Source organism: Herpailurus yagouaroundi, unplaced genomic scaffold (assembly GCF_014898765.1).
Source record: "Herpailurus yagouaroundi ecotype Mexico unplaced genomic scaffold, PumYag 201, whole genome shotgun sequence".
In the NCBI taxonomy this organism is placed as follows: domain Eukaryota; kingdom Metazoa; phylum Chordata; class Mammalia; order Carnivora; family Felidae; genus Herpailurus; species Herpailurus yagouaroundi.
In genome coordinates this window covers 4,543,844-4,561,961 of record NW_024412432.1, presented here as the reverse complement: position 1 = coordinate 4,561,961, position 18,118 = coordinate 4,543,844, and the positions used below count along the sequence as shown (strand labels likewise).

At 41.5% G+C, this 18,118-nt stretch overlaps 1 protein-coding gene across 9 annotated transcripts in view; it reads right to left on the bottom strand.

Moving 5' to 3' along the window:
- The window catches only part of TUT7 (terminal uridylyl transferase 7), a 62,206-nt gene that overhangs the window by 19,068 nt on the left and 25,020 nt on the right, over nt 1-18,118 (bottom strand). For all 9 annotated transcript variants that reach the window (XM_040450270.1, XM_040450262.1, XM_040450264.1 and 6 more), the window contains exons 12-22: nt 17,523-17,703; nt 15,050-16,128; nt 14,498-14,648; nt 13,203-13,289; nt 12,239-12,339; nt 10,536-10,593; nt 5,516-5,619; nt 4,814-4,903; nt 4,335-4,448; nt 4,083-4,160; nt 3,260-3,437 (exon numbers count right to left, since the gene is read on the bottom strand). In XM_040450270.1, coding sequence (XP_040306204.1) covers nt 3,260-3,437; nt 4,083-4,160; nt 4,335-4,448; nt 4,814-4,903; nt 5,516-5,619; nt 10,536-10,593; nt 12,239-12,339; nt 13,203-13,289; nt 14,498-14,648; nt 15,050-16,128; nt 17,523-17,703 — 2,221 coding nt within the window. The remainder of the gene's footprint in view (nt 1-3,259; nt 3,438-4,082; nt 4,161-4,334; nt 4,449-4,813; nt 4,904-5,515; nt 5,620-10,535; nt 10,594-12,238; nt 12,340-13,202; nt 13,290-14,497; nt 14,649-15,049; nt 16,129-17,522; nt 17,704-18,118) is intronic.

Here is an 18,118-nt window from a genome sequence, read left to right as displayed (position 1 = left end):
CACACACACACACACACACACACACACACACACACACACACACACACCTGCCCTATGCTACTCAGACCTCAGTTTTTAGTAAAAGCTTCATGAAGGACGCCCATATGATCTTAAATGTGTGCATCTTAAATGCACTAGGTAGGTATATATATATGTTGGGTTCTGGAATATTATTTATTAGATGACCCAGAAAGTGGTAGGAAAGATGGGAAAAAATGCTGATGTCAAAGATTTATTCGAGATCTGAATAAATTTGTTCATGAAATAAATGGAGGTAAAGCACTATTTCTAATTTAAAATACTATTTTATGTATGATTTAAAACATACATACATAATAATTCATGCTTTGAATGTTTAATTATTTCCAATAAATGCCTAAAAATATTCAAGAAAAGCAATGAAAAAAAAAACCCCAACCCTTTTTGGGGATTATTAAGAAAATGGAGGACTGCATACATACAATATATACAAAAAGAATAAAGATGGGGCATCTGGGTGGCTCAGCTGGTTAAGTATCCAACTCTTGGATTTCAGCTCAGGTCACAATCTCATGCTTCAAGAGATGGAACCCCATGTTGGGCTCTGCACTGACAGCGTGGAGCCTGCTTGGGATTGTCAATCTCTCTCTCTCTCTGGCCCTCCTCTGTTCTTTTTCTCTCTCAAAATAAATAAATAAACATTAAAAAAAAATCTTTGAAAAGGAGTAAAGAAATAAAATGAGGCATCTTTCTGGTTGTCTGTTATGCTTTTTTTAAAAATTTTTTAATTTTTTTTATTATTTATCTGTTATGCTTTTATTTTTTTTTATTTTTTTATTTTTTTTTTTCAACGTTTATTTATTTTTGGGACAGAGAGAGACAGAGCATGAACGGGGGAGGGGCAGAGAGAGAGGGAGACACAGAATCGGAAACAGGCTCCAGGCTCTGAGCCATCAGCCCAGAGCCCGATGCGGGGCTCGAACTCACGGACCGTGAGATCGTGACCTGGCTGAAGTCGGACGCTTAACCGACTGCGCCACCCAGGCGCCCCTGTTATGCTTTTAATGTGCAATAAATGGGGCACACCATTCGGGATAAAGACTCAGTAGCACGTTACTGGAGTACAGAAGCCTTCACTCAGTTTGACCCTACACTAACAACTGCTTTCAGAAGGTTACCTTCCTAGTAGGTTTGGTCACATTTTCTTCTGGTAACTTGTACATGTATTTTTGGTTGTTGCTTAATGTAGCAGAGATCCTATAATATTAAGCTACTGTACAGTAAAAAACATCACTGTCACCACCACCCCTGAAATTCCTCCATTCTAGAAGAGCCGGTTAAAAGTCTTCCTTCTAAGGGTGCCTGGGTAGCTCAGTTGATTAAGCTTATCTGGCTCTTGATTTCAGCTCAGGTCATGATCTCATAGTTTCATGGGTCCGAGCCCCAAATCGGGCTCTGCGCTGGCGGTGCAGGGGGCCGCTTGGGATTTTCCCTCTTTCTTTGCCCCTCTTCCACTCACGTGCTCTCATGCGTACTCTTTCTCTCTCAAAATTAATAAATTTTTAAAAAAGTCTTCTTTCTAACTTAGCCTATTACTAATGGTTCATCTAAAAGGAATGTAAAAATGAGAAGATAATGAGACTTCAAAAATTAAAAACAATATATGAATAATTGGAGATGGTAAGGACCCACTGTGATAATGGAAAGGTTTAAGACAAAGTTCTGTTTTTGACATATGACATCCTAAAAAGTTAAAGCCAAAGCCATAGTGATCTGAATTTAATTTTACAAATGTTCACAGTATGTTAATACTGCCAATAGGCAGAAGTAGTGACGGAAACATAACCTAAAGTAACACACATAATTTGACTAATAATATAAGTGTATTTCCAAAAAAATAAAAAAGATTAAAACCAATAAAATATTTTTTAAGCCATTTCTCAGTTCAGTTTTAAACATTTAAACTCCATTTTGACCCTAAAATTAAAATCCCACAAACTGGAGGGGTGCCTGGGTGGCTCAGTCAGTTAAGTGTCCAACTCTTGGTTTTGGCCTTAGGTCATGATCCTGCAGTTGTGGGATCGAGCCCCATGTTGGGCTCCATGCTGAATGTGGACGCTGCTTGGGATTCTCTTTCTTTCCCTCTGCCTCTCTCCCCCACTCGTTCTCACTCACTCTCTCAAATTAAACAAACAAACAAAAAATATATAGTAAACAATTGACTACAAACATACATGGCCCATGGATCCTTGCATTCAATGGAAGAAAAGGCTTCAGCATGGGCAAAAGAAATGCCAAAGTTTACATATAATTACTTGTAGGTAAACCCCTTCATCAATAAATAGCAAATAAGGATCTTGAAAATTCAATTAGTGCCCACTTTTCAAACCCTCAATTCAGAAGGTGTTAAAAGTCCCCCTCTCTCTCTCTTTTTTTTAAGTTATTTATTTTGAGAGAGAGAAAAGAGAGAGAGAGAGAGAGAGAGCGTGAATGCACAGCAGGGTAGGAACAGAGAGAGGGAGAGAGAGAGAATCCCAAGCAGGCTCTGAGCTGTCAGCGCAGAGCCTGATGCAGGGCTCAAACTCACGAACTGTAAGATCATGACCCGAGCTGACATCAGGAGTCAGATACTTAATCAACTGAGCTACCCAGGCGCCCCAAAAGTCCCACTCTTTTAAAGCTGCCTTATCTCTATTGCAAACTTATTCTCCAGTAAGTGTTCAACAAAAGTCAAAGATGTGTCATGGTCAAAAGAGTTCTGAAATGGGGAGAAGCCCCACAGGAGGACACCAGTCATTTAAAAATGTCTTTTTTTTTTTTTTTTAATTTTTTTTCCTAGTGCTTATTTATTCTGGGGTGGGGGACAGGGAGGGAGGGAGAGAGGGGGAGAGAGGGAGAGAGAGAGAGAGAGAGAGAGAGAGAGAGAGAGAGAGACTGAACACACAGGGGAGGGGCAGAGTGAGAGAGGGACACAGAATCCGAAGCAGGCTCCAGGCTCTGAGCTGTCAGCACAGAGCCCGACGCGGGGCTCGAACTCACGGACTGTGAGATCGTGACCTGAGCTGAAGTTGGATGCCCAACTGACTGAGCTACCAGGCACCCTTAAAAATAACTCTTCATCCTGGAAACAGACAAGTGTGCTGATGTGGACAGTAACAGAATGGCAGTGCTGCACATCCCAGCTGGTGGCTCCCTGCCGTTCTCTGCAGGGATGGAGAACGATGCCCTCCTAGTTCAAACTCTATATTCTATTCCATTTTAAGCTTCATTTTATTTGTACCTTCAATTACAATGTATTTTGAAGTCCACTGTTTCTTAAAAGTTGTAAGCAGACTTTTTCTCCTGATGCTAATAACATGTTCTTTAAAATCAAATTCTTCTGTGTAGAATCGAAGAAGTCCCAACCATAGCTGCCCAACAGATTCTGTATTTTTCCCATATTCTGGCCAACAGGTGGGCTAGAAATAGAAGGGAACAGAGATATCAGGCTCTATAGTAAAGTGTTAATATCTATCTTCATTTGTATCTTAGGGAGTAAGTTTGGACTTATTAACTGGAATTTAAATACATAAAAATATAATTCTGTAACTTTTCTTTCACATTTTAAAATACCATTTTCATAACTTTATTAATCTCTACCCTGTGGCCTGGAGATAGGGAAAGCTCAGGGTTTTAAATGTCAAACCCCAGAGTGCATGTTTGTGGAAGAATCTGGAAATAGATTTTAAGAGCCTTGATGATGCCTGGGTTATTAGATCTTTGAACTCAAAGAAAGTCTTTCCAAACTGTTTGCAGAAAACCACTTAGCAAATATTTGTTCATTTGGAATAAAGCTACATAGCCATTTGGAATTAACAGGCATTAAAGAAATCCTACATATAGTCCCTGGAAACTCACCTGACTTAATTAAAATGTTTTCATTTTTATTAAAATGAAAATGTTTTCAACTTCAAAGGAAACATCTATATATGCTAGTTTTTTTACTATCATAATATAAATAAATATAACAAGTGAAAACATAGTTGTTGACCATTACAGCACAGCATAGTACAGCTAACTTCTAGTCAAGGATGTAAAAAAATCTTTACTCTTAAAATACGTACCAGTTCATCTATTTGATCAAAAAAATAAATATTCCAGCCATCAACAAATATTTCAGGTTTCTTTTCACCTTTGTATATCTGAAATTAATTTTTAAACTATTAGTATGGATTACAAATTTAATGCATTGATACAAAAACTTGTAGGAAAATAGTTAAAAATTTAACTACAGAATCACAGAATATTAGAGAAGGAAGAGGGCTCAAAGATCACCCAGTTTTACAGATGAGAAACACAATTTCTTTTACTAATACCTCTTGAAGGACAGGAATGACTGGTGGATTCCTCTGCTGGAGAAAATATAGCACCATAAGCGTGTATGCGTATGACGATAAGCTGCCTCTAGAAGCATCACCAATATCACACATCTAGAGGGAAGGAAAATGAGGCACAGATCACCACTGTTTCCTGCTAAATTTGCAGCTATTCTACTATCACCAAAGGGAAAATGCTTCTATTGGGCATTAACAAAAAAGTTACATTTTCAAATGCCAAAGACCAACCAGAAGGACATCAAAAACAAAAACCCCCAACCATCAGCCACTAGCAAGATTAGATTATCGTACGTAAAACTTAAGACAACAAAATTTTAGCTTGCCACAGCAGGGTTCCCAAACTAGTTAAAAGAAGCATTTAATATGGCTATCATTCTGTAAAAAATATAGACATGTTTTCAACTAAGTTTGAAGATGCAACGAAATTTCTAATGAATCACAACAGGAAACATACTCACCTTTGTAAACACTTTCATGGTATAGCATAAATATTTCACTCTGGGATCAATGGCTGAATAAGCAGATAAGAGCCTTGTGTTATGAAGGGCCTGTTAAAAGGAAAATTGTAAGTTACCAAATAGAAGAAAAAAATTTAAACTGGAATATTCTGAAAAGGTTTACAGTGTAATTCACTTTAGATTGAAGACATTTAGACTGACACGGGTATTTTCCCCCAAAGATGAGCTTCATTAACTTACTAAATAATAAGAACTATACATGACATCTGAGCTCATGACTTCCATGTTAATATGTCCTTAGTCTGAACATTTCTAGAAATAAGGGCTATTAAAATAATTCCATCTATGTAGACGTAAGGATCCCCCACTTCACCCTGGCATTATTTACACTGAATGCCCGTAGCATCCAGAGAAGGTCCAGAAAGCCCTGCAGGAAACAGTGTGAGACCAAAGACACACACACAGTCCAAAATTAAAACAAAATTCAAGCCAAACAAAAAGCACCTGCCGCTCGGACCTCATAATAAATAAATACTATCTTAACTCTTTGTTAAGAGAGTCTGCCAGGCAAAAGGCAAACACTCCTAATGAAAACAACGAATAAGATCAAAGGAATGGCTTAATTTTACTTGCTATTTTGTAAATTAAGAGCCATTCGTTCCCTTTCATCTCCCTAAAGAAAAGTCCTGGGGAAAATCTTACCAGTGTGTTATACAAGCTGATGTCCACCTCCAGACCACTTCTCAAATGGAAGAACTTTACAATTGGCACCTTTGCTGTTGTAATAGGCAAGATGTTTCTAAGACCTAGGTTAGGAATAAGAGAGTACTGTTAAATACAGCAGCTGGGGCCATAAGCGGTTCTTATGTTAATATCCCAAAATAAGACCATGTAAACCGAACTCTGGCTAGTTTCACTGCAGTCACTAGGAATACTCGATTCTGTTACTAAACATCTGGGAAGACTCTTCTGGCAAAGTTTGTATTTGTTAAAAACATCGATATCTGAAGTACAAGGATGAATGAGGTAGCCACTGTCCTCCAGGAATTCACTGGATCATGTGCATGTGTATAGGGCTGTCAGTCTGATAAACACCAGAACAGAAGAAACTACTATAGAGTCTAGACTACTCGGGCCCTATCTATTCTCTCCACGTGACTATATCTAATACAGAGAAAAGCCTACAGGGTGATCATCTGAATCCTCAAAACAAAAGTTACGCATCACGGAGCTAGAAGGCAGTAAAAGAACAGAATCAACTTCAATAGGAGGAGTGAATTGCCTGAACCAGGCTTTGAAAAAGGAGAGCAACAGGTTAAAAACAGAGGCGGCTGAGGGGATTTAGGAGGCAAGGGAAAAAAAAGCACATAAGGACAGGGCAAATGCCTAAAGCAGAAAGGATGTTCGAGAACTTCCATGGGATTGTGAAGGCTATTGAGTCGACCTGACGGAAAGGAATGAGTGATAGGAGATGGGGTAGAAACCAGGAAGGGCCCGAATAGAGAACATATATATCCTGCTAAGAATTATCCTTACAGGCAAATAGATACCAATGAACTGTATAAGTTGGGAAGAATCACTGGCCATATCTATTCGGACAATGCCCCTGGCTATGGACAGACTGGAGGCACACGGAATGGAGGCAGAGTGACCATTATAAAAAATGATCTGGACCTGAACTACCACGGTGGCACAGAGATGCAGAGAAGCAGCAAGACAGGCTTGAGAGCAGGTGTACCTGGATGGGCTGGGGACGTGGAGGGGGTGGGGCCCGGGGGGTGGGGGATAAGCGAGAAGGAATTGCTGTTAAGGGTTAGAAGCTACTGGTTCCTGATCTCCAAGGATCCTTCACAAACATTACCTGCTAAGACTAATCACCTGCACCCAACAGATTGAAAGACAGAGCCCCAGAGAAAGTAACTTGCTTAGGAATATGCAGCTAGTGGGGCACCTGGGTGGCTCAGCTGGCTAGGCATCTGACTCTTGATTTCAGCTCAGGTCACGATCTCAGGGTTCATGACATCGAGTCTGGAGTCAGGCTGATGGCATACAGCCTGCTTCGGATTCTCGCTCTTCCTTGCTCTCTGCCCCTCCCCTACTCGCCACTCTCTTTCTCTCAAAATAAATAAATAAACATTAAATTAAAAAAAAAAAAAAGGAATATGCAGCTAGTGAGCTGCGGAGCCAAGATTCATGTGTGGGTGTGACCAACTCCAAATTTCTACTGAACCTATTCTAGGACGAATGAATGATCACTTGACCCATTTTGGTGGGTCGAAGGATGTCAATGTCAACGACCAAGAAAGTGGATTCAGAAGGAAGAGCGGGTTGCAGCAGAAGGAAGGCAGTAAAGAGCTCATTCTGAGATGGAGTTTGAGGTTTTTCTCAAAAAGGTAAATGGCAATATCTAGAGGGCAGATGCATAGTGATCCAGAGCTCAGGGAAAAAGTATGTATATGACAGAAGAAATTTCAGAAAAATACATCTGTGTAGGAGACAGAGGAGGTCTAACTTACATTGACGTTCGAATCTGCTGAACACCTGGCGCATGCTAGATGCCGTACTTAAATGTACGACACCTTTCTTAACCTTAAATCCCATTATTGCTGATCTACTTTTGAAGATGAGGAACGGAGCACTTACAATGAGGCTGAGTGTCTTTCCAGGCACACACAGCCAACAAGTAGGGAGCCAAGGTTTAAAAGCAGAGAATCTGATTCCAGAACCCCCACCAACTACTCTGTTACCCTGCCTCTAAATTAGATAGCCTTTTACTCCATTTCCTTCCCATTCTAGAATTTGACACTAGCCTGTCCCATTACCAGCCTGTCCTCTAGGATTTATCCACAGCACATCATCCTGGTTCTTGTCAGTCCAAGGGCTCCTTTTTCAGTGTCCTTTCTTAATTTCTACCCACAGAAATTAAGGCCTAGTCCTTAACTTCTCTCAAATGATCCCTTACAATTGTCTTATTCTTCGTCTTTCTTTCTTCAAGGATTTCAATACAAAACTGTTTTCTTTTGTTCTCCAGTCCTGACAACTCTGTATTTCCAATTGCTTGCTGGACTCTTAGAAATTAAACCTTTATGGCAAACTAAACACCTCCACATGGTGTTCTCTGCAAACGTCCCCATTTCCCAAGTATCCAGACATTAGCCTGAACTCTTAGTTCTTACTTGTAGGTACCAAATCTAGGAAACTTCCCCTCGGGAATCTCTCCTATCCTTTTCGTTTCAGTTATGGTCCTTCTAACCTGAATTCACTTAGATTATACCTGCCCTGGGAGACTCTACCACTTGCCTAAAAAGCTTAGTTTTTATTGGGTTGCTCTTCTCTTGGAGAAACTTCACTGGTTTCCAAATATCTGTGGGCTTTCCTTTATATAGTAATAGTAACCACTTGAAACTCCTCTCTAAGTGTATTGATCTTCCCACTGTCGACACTCCAAAATATACTACAGCAACGCTCACGTTCAGGTGCACGTCCCGTTAGGAATGACTTCTCTTTTATCCTTTTTGAATCATACTCATCATCCCCTGAGATCAGAATAAACCCATCTCTTACATGAATCTCCCCTATGCAACTCTTGCCCAGAACTTCTCTCCCCTTAGAACTTACCAAACACTTACTGCAGCTTCTGACTCATTCTGAAAAATGAATACTACCTTACAGTGTTACATGGTCTGTGAGATTACCTTCCTGTTTGTAAGATCTGAAAGCTGTCCAAGGAAAAGACTTCTGTAGACTTATTTTTATTGCTCCACCATCCCCAAGTGCCCCATACAGTGCTGAGCACATAGTAGGCACCCAATAAGATAGTTTGGGAGACTTAGATTTCAGGGCACCTGGGTGGCTCAGTCAGTTTAGTATCTGACTCTTAATTTCAGCTCAGGTCATGATCTCATGGTTTGTGAGTTCGAGCCTCGCACTGGGCTCTGCACTGACAGCGCGGAGTCTGCGTGGGATTCTCTGTCTCCTTCTTTCTCTGCCCCTCTTCAGCTCATGCTCTCTTTCAAAATAAAATAAACAAACATTAAAAAAAAAATCTTTACATTGAAAAAGAAAAAAGATTTTATTTTTAAGTAATCTCTATAACCAAACATGAGGCTCAAACTTACAATCCTGAGATCAAGAGTTGAGTGCTCTACCTCCTGAGCCAGCCGAGTGCCCCTAAAAATGACCTGTTTTTAACAATGGCTCATTCTTAGGAAATATACACTGTCGTATTTAGGTGAAAGGACCATGGTATCTGCAGTTTAATCTCAAATGGTACAGAAAAAAATTGTGAGCAAGGAAGAGACAGAATGAGTATCGAATGTGGTAAAATGTTAACAACTGGGGGATCTGAATGAAGTACATGCAGCATTCTTTATACAATTTTTACTGCTTTGATTTTCAAATTATTTCAAAATAAAAAGTCAAAATCTAGCTCAGTACAAATAATTAATAATTGTGGCAACTTAGCAATTTAGTTTCTTTGCATACCCTTCAAAAAAATTTAAAAAGCTCATGATCTTTAGAGGTAAAATTCCTAAGTGAGGGGAACACTTATTTTCGATGACAAAAACAATTACATCAATGCATGTTATTAAAAAAAAATTCTGATGCTCCAGGTTAACTTTCAGAAGAAATAAACCAAAATTAAGATTATCTTGTTATGGAAGTAACATGGTACCCTTTTTATTTAAACTCCTGGAAATAAAAAATATAAAACAAAAAGGGGAGATAGCACTCACGGTGTACGTTTGTGTATCTATGTGTGCACTGCCCGTGATGTTAACTTAAGTCTACTCTTGACTGAGATAAAAGAAAGCTTTTGATGGACACATCACGGATTTTAAGTGTCGTGAGGGTACGGACCATATCTTGTTCACCTTCATTCCCAGCTCCCAGCTCCTAGCACAGAAATTTGCTGCATCACATTTTAAAAGAAGATTCTCACTGTTAACAGCATCCACAGCTGTCCCTGACAGCAAAAGAACATGTCAATGGCATGTCAGCACCGTGCACTATTCATAGCATCTATGCATTTTATAGCTTTCTCAATTTATCGATGGCAAGGGATCAAGTAAAGTTAGATGACTTGTTCAGGGTTGCATACAGTTGTCCAGCAATACAGCTACAAATACAATCCATAAGCCCCCAGTGCTTTCCATGTACTTCACGCTGCTGTCAGCAACCCCTACACTTTGGGTAATACAAGGTCAATAAAGAAAAAAGATTTCCAAAATTTCTTGCCTGTATGGTATATGCTTGTTTTGAAATAAAACTGAGCCAGGCAACGATATGCACACCAATGACCACGGATTCCCTCAGTCTTTCATACTGAATGACAAAATTTTTTTTTTTTTTTTTTTTAAATTTTTTTTTTTTCAGTGTTTATTTATTTTTGGGACAGAGAGAGACAGAGCATGAACGGGGGAGGGGCAGAGAAAGAGGGAGACACAGAATCGGAAACAGGCTCCAGGCTCTGAGCCATCAGCCCAGAGCCCGACGCGGGGCTCGAACTCCCGGACAGCGAGATCGTGACCTGGCTGAAGTCGGACGCTTAACCGACTGCGCCACCCAGGCGCCCCGGAATGACAAAATTTTTTAAAGACCAATACCGCACACGTGCTACCGATGAGCCACTCTATGGTTTCACTGGCATTGATGAATTCTAAGGATGCAAAACACTAATTAAAAAGACAAGACTATTTTTGGAAAAAGTTTGTAGAGGTACCTGAATGTTTTTTGAGGACTCTTGCCAATTCTTCAATAGTTCTTACACAGTCCAACCCCTGCAACAAAAATTGCACATACTGAATCGAAAATGGAAGACAGGTTCCTAACCTGGTAACAAATAGTTTCCATTACCTTTAGAAATAATAAGTTCAACCCATCTATATAGATTTTTTTCTCGTTTAGGCAAGCCTTGGTCAGTATTCATAGGAAATATCCTGAGGATACAAAAGGTCCCTGCAGCCCTCACTTACTAATTGTACAACAAAGGCTGAAATCAGAGCACCTGGAAAAGTCTGAACCATGAGGACCTCCATTTCCCCTTCTCTGTAACCATGTTACTCAGAAGTACCCTCTGTGCCAGAATAAGTAAGAGGGAGCTTCTGTGGCCTCTCTTATTCATTCTGGATGGACTTTCATTATCTTTCAATTACAAGAACTGCTGTGGAAAGTAATGAAGCTTAGATGCTCTCTCCACAGGACGAGGCGAATCAAGGTCATGTAGCAAATACCAATGTTTCAAATAAATCATACTTAAAAACAGCGGGTCGACATTTTACAACATAAGCCCTTTTGATGGTTATACACATCGCAGAACATATTTGGAATTTTACTTCAGAAATGCCCGCAAAGCTAGTTTTATAAGCCATGTAAAAATTCATTATTGATGATGTGCAATAAGGTAATTCCACATATCGGACCCAACCTTGTTTATCCTCTTCACTCACCAAACTCAGGGTAGGTAACTTTTGGCTATTTTCCCCAAATCAGATACATCCTCAAAAGACAAAGACTTGAAAATAAGGAAAAACATAAAAAAAGACCTTGAGTGACAGCAGCATCACTCATTTGGATATACAGCATTTGGACTGTTGTGAAAAATAAAAAAAGAAAGGGACTTAGCACTTCTTAGACTTTATACCTTTATGCAGGATTTCATATCTGTCAGGGGCCAGCAAACCTTTTCTGCTTTGCAAATCATACGACTCTGTTGCAAGTACTCGACTCGGTAGTTATCAAGTAAAAGCAGAAGCCGTAACTGCGTCACAAGTGAAGGGGTGTGACTGTGTTCTAATGAACCTGTACTGACAAAATATGCCCGTGGCTGGGTTTAGCCCGTGGGCCCTAGTCTGCGGACTCCTGACAGGCGTGATCCAAGCTGATGTGCACAACAATCTCTGGGGGCAAGAGGAACAGAAATGATCCTTTTCATTTTCTAGGTTTATCAACCAAAGACCACATGTTTAGGAACTCATGAAACCAAGTCTGTCTTGAATCTGGGTCTCTGAACTGTAAGTTTAGCACTCTTATCATCGAATCCCATTTGACTGCCTGCTAAAAACCATCTCAGAAAACCACACTGCCTGCCTCCTCAAAACTTTTCAAGAAGTCTTATATGGGGTGTGTGTGGCAAAGTCAGCCTCCGGGCTACGCCAGGGGGACCCTGCGGGGGCTGGTTTGGCTTTGTCACGTTCCCACAGGTCACTTCCAAAGGCACTTTGTACCGTGGGTGGAAAAGACAAGCTTCGGTGCTCCTCAGGTTTACCTCTAAGCTTCTTAAGTATCTGACCAGAGAGACTGTGCCACATGGCATGCTCCGTATGGTATGCTCTGGTAGATGTGGAAAATACCAAGATGTCCTGTCAGTCAAGATGGTCAAATCACACTGCTGCAGCAGATTTGAGTTTTACGTGGTCACCGTACCTCCGCGGTTTCAAGCCCGTTAATTGTCATGCAGACGTCAAGGTCACTCTGTTTGAACCCAAATCCATTTTTGGAGGAGCCAAACAAGCTCAATTTAGTTCCTGTTGGGGATAGACGAAAAGTGATAACTAATTACCTGAGTACATTTAATGTTCTGATCAAAACGGCTCTCACATGGATCAAAAATACCCATCTGTTAACTATCCTCATTATAATGTCGTATTTATGACAAACTACTTTCTCTCAAAATTTACTTTAAACAAATACAATGTGTATATGGTGTGAAAGACCACCAAGTGCCACTTTTTTCTTAAAGTGCAAGGACATTTCAAGGAAAATGTGGATCACACCAGTATATTTAGTAATGTAAGCTTACTGCTCTCTAAATATTCACTTTTTGGAGTATTTTCCAAAGTCTGGAGGTGCAAACTTTGACTTCAAACATAACACGAAATGAAATTTCACTTGTGGTGTCTGTAACAGAAATCCCACCCTGCTGCTGGCCTCTCCCGTCGGTAAAGCAGCAGAGCAAAGAGCATCCAAAGTACATCACAAAGTAACCAGAGCCCTGTCCCCACCGTCCCCGCAAAACTACTTTCTCGTTCTCAAAGTTAATGTGCTTGTAACACATGTGCTCGTTCTGAAGGAAGGTCACGCTACCTTTCTTTTCTTTAAAAATTTTTCTTAACATTTATTCATTTTTGAGAGTGACAGAGACAGAGCATGAGCGGGGGAGGGGCAGAGAGAGAGGGAGACACAGAATCCGAAGCAGGCTCCAGGCTCCGAGCTGTCAGCACAGGGCCCGACGCGGGGCTTGAACTCACAGACTGCGAGATCGTGACCTGAGCGGAAGTCGGACGCTTAACTGACTGAGCCACCCAGGCGCCCCATTTTTTTTTTTAATTTTTTTTAACATTTATTCATTTTTGAGACACCTTTTCTTAAAGGTTAAAAAGTTATTTACCTGGAAACTCCTGTCTTATGAAACTTTCTAGGTTTTGCCGAATATGTTCACGAGCCTGATCTTCCAAAATAGTTGGAGAAAAATCCTCTGTTTAAAATAGAAAACATTCAGAAACAAAGATTGTTCACATTCTTTGCGGGGGGGGGGGGGGGGGGGGAGGCGGGGAAGATCACACTTTTTATAAAACGAAATCTAGCAAGTTAAAAAGAAAGCCCTGAATTTCGAGCATCTTCTTGGTAGACAGCATTAGTAATATACAATAGAGTCTGTCTTTCTTTGAAAAACTTCTGCCCCCAGGAACTGCTCCTGAAATAGAAACAAATCTGAGTAGCGGTTCTGCTACTAGATTTCAGAGATAGATTTCAGAGACCCCAGGGGTCTATAAAGGTGGTCTTCAGGCAACTCTGCCAAGGTGTGAACACAAACCTTTATGAGCATGTGCATATGTTTCTGAGGGGAACCTAGTTTTCCTTTCATAGCTTATCACCTCCAAAAAGGTTTGCAGAACACTAACTCACTGGCTAAGAACAAGTGTCTTCTGGCAGGGACACCTCAGGACGGAGAGCGGAGCGCTGTGAGGCGTCAGGCTCATCTCAAGTCGCCTGCCTCTCCTTTAAATGTTTTTCCTTTGTGGAACTTTAACCCTCTGTATACCAATGCTTCCCCACACTGGTGTTCCTCACAGGGCTGTTAGGGAGCTATTAATTAGTGTTAATTAAAAAGTATATTATGCCCACATTTTGGGAATATTTCAATAAAGAGTTAAACAGGTTTTTTACTAGAACATTTCTCAGAAGCCAATATGATGCTAATATGCCCTGTAAATCTCTTGCCCCAACCCCAACACCCCCAGCCTCCGCTGAGGGTAGACGCATTCCCTCCTTGACCTGTGGAACTATTTTATTTTAAGTGCGGGGCTTGAACTCACGACCCTGAGATCATGACATGAGCTCATATCAAGAGTCTGATGCTTAACCTACTGAACCACCCAGGTACCAACTGTCACGAAATACTAATAACTGCTTAGAAAAACAGTCCAAGGAACACCAGTTGGGAATGCTAGTACTCCAACAGCAAGGCTTAAAAGGTCCTCCCTCTCCCCGTTTTTCCTGCAACAATTATTTACTATGCATCTCAGCCAGAATAGGCATTACACACAGAGCTCCATGGACACGGGGGAAAATGGGACAGACTTGGTCCCAGTGATGGAGCTAACAGGTTAGTGAGTCAGAGGACTCTTGGGGCAAATGCCAATGCGACATTCTGACAAATGAAAAGAAGTGTTAGTAACTTACTGTAACACTGGATGCAAACTTGATCTAAGATATTTGAAAATTTGGGTGTCAGTGGCGGCAAAGGTTCCAGCTGAATTCTTTTGAAGTCTTCGGGACAGTCCTTCTTGAGATGACCTTCTCGTTTGCATAAACTGCACACGACTGTAGGAGACTATGGGAAGGTGGCAAAGCAAACCAAGACTTTGTTTACAACTCTATTTGCCAACTAAAGGGGTCCTGAATCATTTTCTCAAAAGCCCCACAGCCTACTCTGACTTCCCAAAGGAACAAAAATAACGTGCAACCGCTGCAAACTACTTGAGATGGGGACATCTTCTGGGATACTCAGGAGTAAAAGGGAGTTATTTCCACTCCCGACAGCATTCCCTACGGCCTATGCAAATTCCCAGGGGCCTAAGGAGGGCAGGACATGGAGCGGTTGTACCGGAGTGGAAGACGAACTCCTGACTACCACCCGGACAGGGCACAGCTCTGTTCTAGTCCACAAATTTAAAATTACATGCACTAAAAAACCATTTAACGTCTCTTAGTTCGAGGAGTGGCACGGATTACCTTGCCTTTGGTGAAGATGAGTTTACTAAATTCATAGAAGAAATCAGACTGATCTGCAGTGCAACTTTCCTCACATGCATTTTCTTCTTTAAGACTGATTTTATTCAATTCCATTAGTAGAGCCCCGTCCACATGTTTTCCATCTTCTTTCAGGTCTTTATACTTAGCGGATCCGCCTAATTCATCGTCCTCCTCAGACAGGGCGTCCTCGTCCCCTGATCCTGTGTACGGATTTTCTAACTCATCTTCATTTGCCAAGTCGTCCTCATCTTCCCTCCGGGGAATGGACAGCCTGGGTTCTTCATCGTCCTCCTCTTCCTCTTCCTCCTCCTCCTCCTCCTCATCGGAATGAATGATTCTTGACACGTGACCCTGTCTTGAAGGGGCAAAGTGGCCTAGAGCATCTTCCAGCTCATCAGGACCTTCTACGCCTTCTTCATCAACATCAGCCTTGTCCTCTGAAGTGACGAATCCATCACACTCGTCGGCCGTAGGACTGTGGAAGTCGTCTACATCCAAAGTGTTATCTGTCTCCTTATTTTGCGTGCCGCCACGGAGGACAAGCTCTCCACGTCTGCTACTGCTTGGCCCTTGATCATCAGCAGGCAAAGGATGCTTGCTCTCGCTCCCAGCTTTACTTCCCGCTGCTTGACGATGTGCTTTAACATCCTCACAACCATCACAACCGGCCCCTGTCCTGATACGGCTGGAGTTTGCCAGGTGGATGCTGACATGCGCGTGCCCCATTTCCTCTGTTGGGGGGCCTCCAAAGCTTTCAGCAGTCTCTGTAAGTGGCTGTACCTGGCAGGTGTTTGCACCTGAACTGGCAGCATCTGGCTCTTGAGCCAAAGCTGAGCTTTTGAGTTCATCACCTTTTGCTCGTGCCCCCACGTTTGCTACTTCTTTAGGGTGTTCGGAAACACGTGTGACAGTATTCAGAGGCTTTGGAAGGCTGGGTTTTGTAATTTTGTGTGGAAGAGCAAAATACTTATATGTTGTCCTTAAACAATGAAGTATATATTCAAACACGGGCTGATTATTTAGAGTCCTTGCCACATTTCTTTTAACAGAGTAGGGATCTGTAACGAGAAGAAAAAAAAACAAAAACCCACCACTTCATACGTTTCCATTTCACATTTTAAAAATTAGCCTGCTGTAGACAAGACAAAAAACACACACTACTAGAATTTAGCGTGAATCTTGTATGCGTTTTACCAAATTGGGGGTGGGATGTGGTTTCAGAACAAAAAGAAATGTTTTCTTAAACATCTGCTCTATGAAGAGAACCCATTTTGCTGAGAACCAGTACCCCTTCCCTAGTCTGTTCTGTGACTGTGGAGGTAAAAAAGGTGTCATCAGTGTGGCTCTCGCGCCCTGGGGAAGGGAGGTCTTCCCGCCGGGCTCTGCTGAGTGCTCTGCCTCCCCACTCAGCCAGGCCCTGTGGTGTGTAGAGCTTACCTCCACTCTTCTGCCCTGGGAAGCCCCATCACTGAACTGGCTGGACTGAATTCAGGGGCGAGAGGGAGGCACCAGGAGGAGACACCACTTCTCTCAATCTTTTCTCCTCCCCTAGAACTCCAGCAGGTTAGGCAATTGGCCAGAAGAGCTGAGCCAGAGAAACTGCAGGGGAGGGTTTAAAAATGTGAGATCCCCATGACTGCACACAGAATTTATGCAAAATGCAAAATGCAAAAAAAAAAAAACAAAAAACAAAAAACAAAAACCCTCTTATGCAATATAAAAGCTTGAAAAAAATCAAGCAAAAATACGAGAATTCCATTTAGGAGGTTCTTTAAACTATCTGAAGGAGGAGAACTAAGATTTCTAGAGGGTTTTCAACCTCCTGATTTTGCAAAGCTGAGAAGAGCTCGTCCATTTAATGTAGTCTACAGGGCACATCAGCGACTCTTTCATACAATGGTTTTAGTTAAATGAGCCTTCACTAGAAAAAGTGTTTTCAGGAATAAGTTCCAAATGCTATTGCAGATATTCCAAAAATAACTAGCCTCTCGCTATGAAGAGGAATCCAACCAAGAATTATTTTTCATGAGGGAAAGTATTTTCTCATCTTAAACATCTAAACAACATCAACAACCCATGAAAGGGCTGAATCTAAAAATCCAGCAATGAGAACAGCAGAGAGGAAAGGAGGATTCACACATCACCAGGGGAAAAAACTTTTTTTTGCGTTTAGGTTGGTAAGCAATTTACAAAGAAAGCGAGGACTTGCCCAGCCACTGCTTAGCTATTTTTTAACTAAGACATTTTATTGCAGTGCATAAAAAACCCAGAAAGAACAGTCTGGTCCCTTGGAATGACCACGGTAACACATGCCAGAGTCTAACTGTTTATTTCGCTGTTGGGGTCAGGCCTATGTTACACGTGGGAGCTGAAAGGAGAATGAAATACAAAGCATGCGGTTAGACTGGTACCTTAAAAGGAAAGGAAATTTAAGAGAAACATTCTGAGATACCTTCAATGGCAATGCGCTTTTTGGGCCAATCCTTGGATTCACGAGACACTGATTCTTTGACACGGATACTTATCACTAAATCAGCCAAATTAAATTCTAATGCATAGAATCGAAGCATTTCCACCCAGAGCTGCCCAACTGGTACTGACGGCTGGTGCTTGAAATCAAATATTAATGATACCTAGAACAGTAAAGAGAAAACACACAGGTAGTTCCGAAGTCAGCACAATCTGAGAAACTCGAGATCATTCAAGCAAATTACAAAAACTCTGAAAAACCATAGCAAACATAGGAATGTGACAATCCATCTGGGTAAATTGCATCTAGGTTCTATTTTGTTTGCGGCAAATACTGCACTCCTGGGATGAGAGCAGGTTAAAATCTAACCATCATCACAGGGGCAGGCGGGCACTTATAGGTAGCCAGGTGGCTGGCACTCCTAATTTTGAAGCCTTAGGTTCGAGGGTCTCAGCACAGAGCTCTCCCGGGTGCTGCCGCTGAAGGGCACCTTTACACTCACGCACACTAAAATGGGCGGCAGGTTAAGGGTGTAGAGCAAAAGGCAAAACACTCCCTTCCTTTGCTCTGAGAAGCTA